This window comes from Phaseolus vulgaris, chromosome 11 (assembly GCF_000499845.2).
Source record: "Phaseolus vulgaris cultivar G19833 chromosome 11, P. vulgaris v2.0, whole genome shotgun sequence".
In the NCBI taxonomy this organism is placed as follows: Eukaryota; Viridiplantae; Streptophyta; class Magnoliopsida; order Fabales; family Fabaceae; genus Phaseolus; species Phaseolus vulgaris.
The window spans coordinates 49,251,564-49,262,208 of record NC_023749.2 but is presented as its reverse complement, the minus strand read 5'-3'; the positions used below and the strand labels follow the sequence as shown (position 1 = coordinate 49,262,208).

Below are 10,645 nucleotides of genomic sequence, written 5' to 3'. Positions count from 1 at the left end.
GGATCGGGTTGTTGATGTTTGTAATTGGATTTTTGGTACAACTCAGCCTGCTACAAAGATATGGATTAGTTGTTTAGATGTTATGTATTGTATTGGTTTGTTGTGCTTGACACATGGGTATGGTATTTCAACCTGTTGCCAAAGACTTTGTTTTAGTTGTTAGATGTATTTAGTTGTTGGATGTATGTCCTTGATTGAGGGTGTGACATATTTGGTGGGGTGAGGTAACTGTATTTGTTGGGTTTCTGTATCCTATCTGAAATTTTATCTTTGACCTGTAGTGCATTGTCTGTCGGATTTCTAGTTGGTAGGGTACTAGGAAACTTGATTTTGGGGTTTTGTATAAGGGTTGGAACATTCTTGAAATATCTCATTTTATTTTATTTATTCTTTGCTGATAAAAAAAAATTCTTCATCTTCTAGTAATCATTTTCTTAAACCATCAATTGGAAATTAATTAACCGCAACCAAACTGTCATTCAACTCCACACACCTCATGAAATCATGAAATCAGAAAACCCTTTTTTTTTTTCTGCCTCTCTCCCTATCTAATCTAGTCTAATATTATACACAAAGTAATATCACAACTATAGTTAGCACATTACACACATATATCTATATGCTCTTCAGCACACATAATCTCTGTCTTGATCTCCTCTGGGTCAATTCACTTTTCTGAGTTGAAGTTGGAACTATAGGGAGGACTCTCTGGTGCATTGCAAGTGTCTATGGCAAGTGATTAAGTGGTCATTGGTGAGCCCAGCTGCTTGCATAAATGAGTGAAGAACTGTTGGACCTACAAACCTAAAGCCTCTCCTGAGCATGTCTTTGCTTATGCTATCTGACTTTGATGTCTTCACTGGGATCTTGTGGCCAAACTTGTATTGCGTGGAGATGGGTTTGTGATTGACAAAACCCCAAATGTACTTGTCAAATGAACCAAAGTCCTTGTTAATCTGTAATCACTCAATTCAGAAAGAGATTGTTAAAAATCTATATCTTGATTCATTCACCACATAACGTGTTATCACATAAATTAGCCCAATATGCATTTATACTACATGTCTCTTTCTGTGTCTCCTCTATTAAAATGTAACACTTGAGCAGAAGAAATTAGCAACTAAGAGAGAGAGAGAGAAAAAAAAATTGTAGTTACAAATTGTTTTTAAGTTAGAATATATCATGGTATACTCTTTTTTTTTCAGTTTTATCCAATTATAAATTGTCATATAATAGTAATTACATTAAAAGACATGTCTCACATGGTTGATGCGGTTGGAAAATTTAACATAGGGATCAATCAATTTATATGGGGCCAGACATTAAAATCTATGTCCTACTGAAACTTGTTCATATGCAAACTTTCTTGTCTACTGGTGAATTGAAGAGAAAGTAGCAAAATGCAGTGGAATGAAAAACTCATTATTGTACTTCTCATCATTGATACTCTTTAACTAATCTGTTTTTTTTGTCAAGAGAATATTCACTTAATTCATGAAAACTAGTGGTCTTGGAGGGCCATAATGTGTGTAAATAAGAGAGACCAATTAGAAAAGATAGAGTAAAAGGGTGCCCTTTTTTAGGCTTGATTCTTAGTTACCTCTGAAATTCTGTTAGCATTGTCAACAACACCTCGAACTCTGCTTATATCAATTCCATATTCCAAACTAATAGATACCATTTGCTTATCAGTCATGTTGGCCAAGGTTGCTGCATCAAATTCTGAAAATGCAGTCCTGCAAATAATTTAAAATTGTTCAGTTGCTTTATTTAAGGGGACCCCATCAAAAGAAAGGTACAAGATGGTGTGCTGTGCAATGAAGCATTTGTATGTTTCTTTCTGCAGAATCCAACCTGAAATCCTGACGTTTCTTCAAGATTGAGGTCCAATCTGATCCAACCTGTGCACCACTTACAACTAGAAGTTCAAACAACATCCTGTACACACAATAATGTTTTTGTTAATCATCACTTGTCTCTACATATCTTTGGTTTGGTCAAAGGTTCTGCTCCTTGGATAAATTTCTCAATAAATATTTACAGGAGAAGAAAGTATGATGGTAGAATGAATTGAGTTTCTTACAAGTTGAAATTTTAATTTATAGAAGCTTTGTTATTTAACATTTTCAAAAGTTAATTTGAATTTGTGTATAAACTTTAGTCTATAGAAAAATTTAATTCGTTTTGGAAGTGTTTGTTGTAAAATTTTTCCAACTAAGATGATAACTTACTTGTCATCATGAACTGGAACTCCCCATTCTTCATCATGATAAGCAATATAGACGGGATCTATGTAGCAAAAGAGACATTGAGATTAGCACATTGCAGAAGTATAAAAGGTGGGAATCAAATTGCACTGAACTTTGAATTCAGTTACCTGAATTAGCTGTAATAAAGCTGCATCTCTTCTCCTCCTCACATGTCTTCGATGTAAGATTGGTTGAAATATCAAGAGGAACAACTTTTTCAAACTTTGCAGACTTTGATCTTCCATAATGGGCAATCTTCATTTTTCTCTGTGCATGCTGCAATGCCATCTGTTCCCTCCTCACTGCAGCTATGCTCCCTGGGGATTCAGTGATCAGAGTGGAAGAGTAGCTTAATGATGCCTCTATGGAGGCAGAAGAAACCAAAGTGCAACATGATCCTTCCTTAAAACTCTTAGACTTTTTCCTCTCTAGAGTTGGAGTTTTGATGGTGTGTCTTGGGGTCACAATCTTTTCAGAACTTGAGTTCAGTCCATTACTATCATTACCTCTCTTTATAGGTGGAGGCCTAGGGGACTCAGACTTTGGAGAAACAGGAGGTGTCAATGAGGTCTTGATTGGAAGTGGTGGTGATGGTGGAAAAGGTGATTTTGGTGACACTTTCTTGATTGAATTTCTCCTCTCAAGGTTAGGAACTCGGTTGCAAGTAGGTTGCAGAACTGGCCTGCCATTGATTCTGGCCTCAGGATATTTGGCTGTGGCTGTGGCTTTTATGCCTACAGTCACTTTGTTCTTGGAGCTGCACATTTTGTTGTGTGCTTTGATTGGAATGTGTATTTTGTGAGGGGAGTGTTGACAAGGAAGAAGTTTCAATGGATTAGGAGATGACAAGAGGAAGAAGGGAAGAAAGGAAGGATGTGTTGAAAGATTGAAGGAGAGTGAAGGGAGCTATGTGGGGTTTTATAAAATTTGAGGATGGTGGGGATAGTTAAAGGGAAGTTGTAACATGGGGAGGTGGGAATCTGCCATACAAACTCTTGTGAGAGGTGTTACTTTAGCCAAACTATGACATAGACTTCTAAAGTGAGCATTTGACAATGTCTTCAACCTAATAATTGTTATTATTCTTAAGTAAATGCTAACCAAATGTGTAACAAAGCATTCTTCTATTCATGTGTTTTCATAATATTATAATAGTCACCATTAAATAAAGGGTATGATAGAATCAGTTAACCTTTATGACAGTTTTTATATATTTAAGTCTAACTGTTAACAAGATTCTTGTTGATATGAGGAGTGTTGGAGTTAGAATTATGAGGGTTCTTTTAGGTGGGAATCAAGGAAGCTTAGTAGGGGATTTTTTTTTGGTGGGATATTTTGCTGTGTTGGAGTCATGAACCCTGTTTTTCTTACATGGAACTTCCCCCATTTCCACTTTGTTGTAATAATATGCTTCTCTTCCCAAGGATGGAGAAGGAAGGTAAAAAAAATGCAAGAAAAGGACCAATCATTGGTCTAGTCTTTTTAGCTGTATGGAATCTCAAGCTCTTTCTCTTTCTAGCTGTATGTGTGAGAGAAAAAGGGTAAACGGTTTGGGGGAAGAAAAAGCACATGAGACACTTTATGTGCATTACAAAGTTTGCCCTGAACATAAAGTAAGTTTGTTCTGGTATTGGTTTGAATGGTGTTGTAGGTTGTAACAAATAAAATAAGAGAAGTTGAGATCATGTGAGACTTTTGGTGGGGTTTTCTGGTGACATTAACTGAGATCTTTTCTATTTTTTTGTTCTTATATTTCTGTTCAGCTTCCAATTTATATGTACTTTCCAGGTAAACTGAGTTGCATCTGTTATCATCAGTGGTCCTTACTATATTAACTACCAATTCATGATGATTATGGAAGATATCTCTTGAGCTGAACAGAGTTTGAGTACTCTTAATATCCTTACAGGTTGGAGGAATGACTTGTTCAGTTAAACCATGTTATGCCCCAAAAGTGTAGGACCCTACTCAGATTCTTCAACTTTATTCTTTCTTGGCTAACCCTGCAACAAATGGCATACAATTTGCTCTCTTTCTTGGCTAACTTGTACTATTATTACCTCATCAAATTAAACCAATATCATCTTACCTTTGTAGCTCAACCTTAAGGCATTGAAAAGGGTCTCAAGGGTGAAAAGTGAACTGAATAAATGAAAAGGAAAATAAAGAAAGGTTGAAAATTTGATTCCCCTCAAAGACATTTTTTGCACTATCCAATTGATATGTTAGATGACCCTTTATTTGGGAAGTATCCTCTGGTACCACCTAGACACCTACTATAGTTATTGGATAGCTTAATCTCTCTATTCATTTCATAATTCTTGTGGTTGTCTGTCTACTTCATGCAAGAAACATATAGGTTTAGTAATGAGCTAGCTCCTAGATGGCTCAAAGTTGTCTGTTTTATGCAAAGTGATTTATGGTTGAAGAAAAAATAGAAAAATGTTATTTTGAAAATTGTACATCAAAATACACCACTTTACAAATACGATTTTATCAATATAATTTTAAAATTATTTCATTTTAATAGTTTTTTTTAGATATAATATGGTGCAAGACGGTTAATGTATTTGTATTTAAAAAAAATAGAATTATGATATTTTGACAATCAGTGCCAAAATACAACTACAACAAATATTAATATTTGCAACAGAAAAAACTCTTTAATGAAAATACATGCAAAACGGTACAGTTAGATTTTTTAAAAAAAATTAACAAAATTATGAATTTTTATAAATAATTAAAATATTAATATTAATATAAATATGCTTTAGTAAGCTTTATTTTCTTAAGGGTTATGGAAAAGTTTTGTATATAACACTTGATCATGGAGGAATTTTAATGCCGGTGGTTTGTTGATGTATTGATTGTGTGACCCAAACCATTGCTCATGAGACACTAATTATTTTTCATGTCTTGATTTTCAACCATAATAGAAGGACATTTTTATTGCAGGTTCATATCAAAATCATAAGTTTAAAATTTAGGTTTTATAAAAAGTTTCTAATGAACTGTGTTAGCAGAATATAAAATTTAAGACTCGGGTCTTAAATTAAACCATCTATCATAAAAATAAAAAGAATACATTTTTTTTAATAAAAAATGAGATTTTTATAAAAATTAAAATTAAAAATTGTTAGAGATCCTACATGACTAGAGATTAGAACATTTTATTATATATAAGTGGTGCAAACCTCACTTCATGAGCCAAGTTTTATGGGGTTGAGTTAGGCTTAAGTTCACTTTATAATATGGTATCAGAATCATTTCGATCTTATCCTAGCGAGTATTTGTTGGGCTTATCAAGTCACCCGCTATTGGGCCGTTATCGAACCGTCCATAAAATGTTATCCCACGCATGAGGTGTTACTCTCGGCGTGAGGGGTGTGTTGGAGATCCCACATCGACTAGAGATTATGACATTTCATTGTATATAAGTGGGTGCAAACCTCACTTCATGAACCGTTTTTATAGGGTTGAGTTAGACTTAAAAGTCCACTTTGTAATAGAAATAGTCTGAAAATATATTTTGAAAATAAAAAAGTTACAATTTATTTAAAATGTCCAATAAAACTATATTTCTGTCATTTAAATTTCTAAACTACTTGAGAAAAAGGATTTCAAACAGTTATAATAAGTTAACTTAACTTCACGATCAACCCTATATTAGTATTTCATAAACAAGCTTTTCATTAGCTTTCTTAAAATATTCCTATTTTATCTTAATTTTTTTTATTAAACTTCCTTTTTACTTTTTTTTATATCATGCATGATTTTATTATCTCGTTCTCTTCATTCACTCGTTGGACAAGACTTTTTTATTTTTACTTTTTTACATGAGGTAAAACTTCTTACTTTTAACCTTTTATTGAAATATATATATATATATATATATATATATATATATATATAACGATGGGAAATAAATTTATTATCATTATATTTTTTATATAATAGAATTCATTTTAACTATTAAATAATCCATCCCACTTTTTTTTTGGAAGTCAAATGTTGTTGTTCGACATTGCCATCTCTAACCGTAGACTTGTTTTCTTTAAGTAAGTTCTCAAATTTAAATAATATATAAGAAGAAATATTTTACTAAAAATGGTCAAATGGGGTTTGTCCACAAAAATTATTCATGGCAATATGCATACACGCTACCAATAATATACTTATTAAAAAATTTAATTTGTTCACAAATTCGTAAAATTTGATAACTTAGAAGAATATTTAACTGCTTAGGAGGATTTAGATCATCCGAGAGTTATTATGACTTAGTCATGGATTTCGAGAAACAAGAACACAATGGCTAATCAATATTTAAGCAAACCAACGAACCATGTTTTCAAAACAGGAACACAGTGGCTAATCAGCATTTAAGCAAACCAATTAACCATATTTTCACACAAAACCATAATTGGAAAGTGTGTGTAGAAAGGAAAGCGATTAACCTTCATCTATCTATCTAGCTGCATCAATAAGCGTGTGTTTTTTCTACTGAAATCTATTTATGTGGATGGATTGGAGAGAATATATGACGTGTTATTTATGCGGATGGATTTAAGGGAATGTTTTGTGTTTGAATCTATTCATTAGTGTAGAAATGAGAGTGTGTATGTGCGAGAAAAGTTTGGAGGGAGTTCATCACTCGTGAATGAAGAAAGACAAGAAAAGTCACTTGGACGTGCTGAGAAGACGAGATTTCCCTTGACTTTTACATTGTTCACGTAGAGATTACTAAACTCCAATAGAGAATCCTTTGACTAGTGTAGGTGGTCCTTTGAAAACGACAATAAATACTCATGAATGGAGGTAGAAGAGCTTCATAGTTGTGTTCTTAAGCTTGATAAAGTTGGTGCTTGTTTGTGTGAGTTGTGTGAAGTGTAGGGGAGCTTGTTTTGTTGGAGTTCGTGCACATACAGACAGACTTTGCATGGCTTGGTTGTATTGAACTTACCTTGATCATTTCTTTTGGATTTGCTGGTAATCTTTGAACCAAGTGTTAGTCTCTAGTAGGACTTACTTAATACGGATCTTCTGGAAGGCGTTAGTTGTTATTATTTTTATTGAATATCTTGGATGTGTAAATCCATGTGAAATCTATGTGATTGTTTTATGTTGGTATTTGAAGAAAATTGAATAATTGAAAAATTTATTTATATAATTTGGTTTTCTCTATTTGATTTAATAGTGTATATTATAAAATTTTATTTTCACTAGCTTACCATTTCTTTTCTTGTTGCGTTGTGAACTGTGATGATTGTATTATGTACACGAAAAAATGATCATACAGGTGCAGGAGAACCTGAAATGCTTTAGAATTTGTTTTGAGCTACGAATTGTAAATATTTGTATTCCTATAAGTCTTAATTATGTATTACGAATGTTTTGAAAAACTCTAAACTTATATAGAAACATATAGAACTTGTATTATAATAGTTAAATGTACTTTTGAGATGCACAAATATTATTAAGTCAAAGTTATTTCCCAAACTAACACGAGTCATGATCTTCTTAATTAACATTACCAATAATTTGGTTAATGTCAAATATATTTATGTTCAATTTATGTCAGTTTTTTTAGTTGATGATATTTTAACCCAATGTAAATTAGAGTTATTTTTTTAAAGACGTAAGTTAGTGTTATTTATTTATCAATGTTAATTAGAATATTTAATTTAATGTTCAAATTGAACTACCTCAAAATCCATTCTCAAAATCAATCTACAATTTATGACAAATTCCACATATAATTAATCATTCTATATTTTCAAACCAATTTTAATAGAAATCTTTTCCTAGAGTTAACTTAACATTTATCTCTAAAAAACTAGAATTGTAGAAATCTAAATTACATAACCAAAAACACAACTAAATTTTTGTACATGACTAAATAAGCTGAAAAGTTCACTTTAGTCAACTATCCAAATCAAAATAGATGACAATCATGAAAAATAAAGAAAAAAAGGATTTAGAGTATTATATATAAAATAAAAGATAATTTAAAAATAATATATAATAATATATTATAAATTATTACATATAAGTTAATTTTAAGAGTTTAAAAAGTGCATTTTATATTTTAAAAATTCTTAGAAGAAAATACAAAAATTTCTTATAAAAAAATTGGTTGATAAATACTAAAGTTATCCTTATCTCATTTGTACCCTACTCTTTTTAGTTGTAACCTTTTTGGCAACCATTTTTGTGATTCTTTACGAGTGAATAATAATTGAATTGTACTCATATTTGAAATTGCTGATTAATATTATTCAGTATAATTATATTTGTTCGGTTTTGGATAAAAAATATAAATAAGATATAAATTTCATATAATAATACGAGATTTACACCTATAAATCTATACCTATATATAAAGGAAATTTTCCATTATAACAATTTTTTGGTGTACATAATTTTTTTTTCCGATTCTATCCTTATTTAATACATCTCATTTTATTAATAAAATAAATATTTTGTCATTTCATATGAATTACTTAAAAATAAAATTATTTTTTAATTTTGTAAATTAATATGAATGTACAGTTTTTATATGATTTCCCTACTCTTTTCTTAATTCCTTATTTTACGACAACAAGATGAAGAAAGAGAGAACACACTCTCACACATTTTCACACCAAATTTCACATATAAAATAAAATAACCTCTATTTTTGATCACCTTTGTCCTCCATTTTCTGCTTTTCATTTTCGACTCATCCAAAATTATTTCTGTATGTATGTTAAATTTCTATCATAGTAAAAATTGAGTAAAAGAGAAAAATGCAAATACACAACGCGGTTGCGTCTGTGTTTCCATAGTATATATAATTTAATTAGGATAAAATTTTGAATAATTATAATACTATTTTAACAATATAAAATTGAAGTTTAATTTAATTTTAAAAATTAGTTTGATAATGAAAAGGTGAAGAAAATGAGAAGAAATAGTGATGATGTTTTACATATATTTTTATAATGAGAGCTTAGGGCACGATGGAGACATTGCATGTGATGATGAGACACTCTTTAATTTGAATAATTGTTTATGGATAAGTAACGAATATAAATATGACAAAATTCAAAATTCAAATGCTTGTGCTGTTTCTAACACACGCTTCCCATTCAATTATTATGTTGCACTTCCAACATCATATTTCTCTTTTAAATTCAATTCTTAAATTATTCTCATCTTATTTAAATTCTCAACTCACTCTAATGTTTCGAAAGAAGGATTTGGCTGTATTTTTTTTTGGTGGATTTTAAATGGATTAATGATAAGAAATAAATGTAGTTTGAAACTGTAGTTTATCTGTAAAGAAAATTATTAAATACAAACTAATTTAAAAAAAATAATTATTATATTAAATAAATTAAATATTTTTATAAACTAAAAAATATTATTAATATTTAAATTAGTTTTTATTATTAATAAAAATTTATAAATTAGTTTTTAAATATAAAGTAGGTGATAATTAATTAAATTTAAATTTTTTTATTAATAATATAAACTATTTTAGATATTAATAACTTTTAATATATTAATTTTTATTTAATTATTTTCGTGTAGCGTTGTATTAATTTTTACATGATCGACTTAACATCTTTAAATACTCAAACTAATTTTTTTTTTATAAAGAATTTAGTTGCTTTGAGTCTAAAGAGGAGTTTCAAGTTCCAGGAATTTTGTAAATGAAAATTTTACTTTACTTTAATTATTCAAAATGTGATTTTATTTCCTTTTTTCAAAATCAAATATTTTTCTTTTACTTTTTCAAAATCAAATATTTTCGTGTGATTTTATTTATTATTTTTAAAATAGTGTACAATGAAATATCCTATTTCATATATTGTCTTAATCTATAACAACAAGGTAAGTGTTAATTGTGAGAGTAAAAAAATAAGTTTATATAGTCTTTTTTTTTTTTGTTAAATATGATCGTTTTTCTTTTATAATTAATGAATGTTGTGTTGTGATTTAAAATATTAATTAAAAGTAAAATAAAAATAATTTCTATATATTATAAAACTTCTTTATACACGGTATTATAGATTAGAGATAGCAGTTATAAACTTAAATCAATTGTAATCTATATATCTTTTATTTATTTTACGTTTTTTTGTGTGTTAAATACGGTTTTTTTTGTCTTTAGAATTTTTTTTCCTTATCTTCCAAATTTTTTTATTCTATATTTTTCTTGTGGTTATATGGACTGTTATTAACTTGATGCACCATTATTTAAAAGAAAACAAAATAAAAAATCTTTTAAAACAACAATTTCCAATAGTGGAATAAAAAAAATAGAAACGTTTATAATCAAAATTCAAGAAACAAATGTGTTTAAAAAAAACATTTGAGTCTTTATTTTACTCTTGTCTCTAAATTATTACATT

At 29.5% G+C, this 10,645-nt stretch overlaps 1 protein-coding gene across 1 annotated transcript; it reads right to left on the bottom strand.

Moving 5' to 3' along the window:
* Window positions 1–452: 452 nt before the first annotated feature.
* LOC137830246 (uncharacterized) lies at window positions 453–3,316 on the bottom strand. The gene is made up of 5 exons (XM_068637447.1): window positions 2,378–3,316; window positions 2,232–2,289; window positions 1,855–1,938; window positions 1,601–1,736; window positions 453–956 (listed from the first exon to the last, which is right to left on the bottom strand). The coding sequence occupies exons 1-5, from the start codon at window positions 3,012–3,014 to the stop codon at window positions 693–695; spliced, it is 1,179 nt and encodes a 392-aa protein (XP_068493548.1). The 5' UTR covers window positions 3,015–3,316; the 3' UTR covers window positions 453–692.
* Between the last annotated feature and the right edge of the window lie 7,329 nt (window positions 3,317–10,645).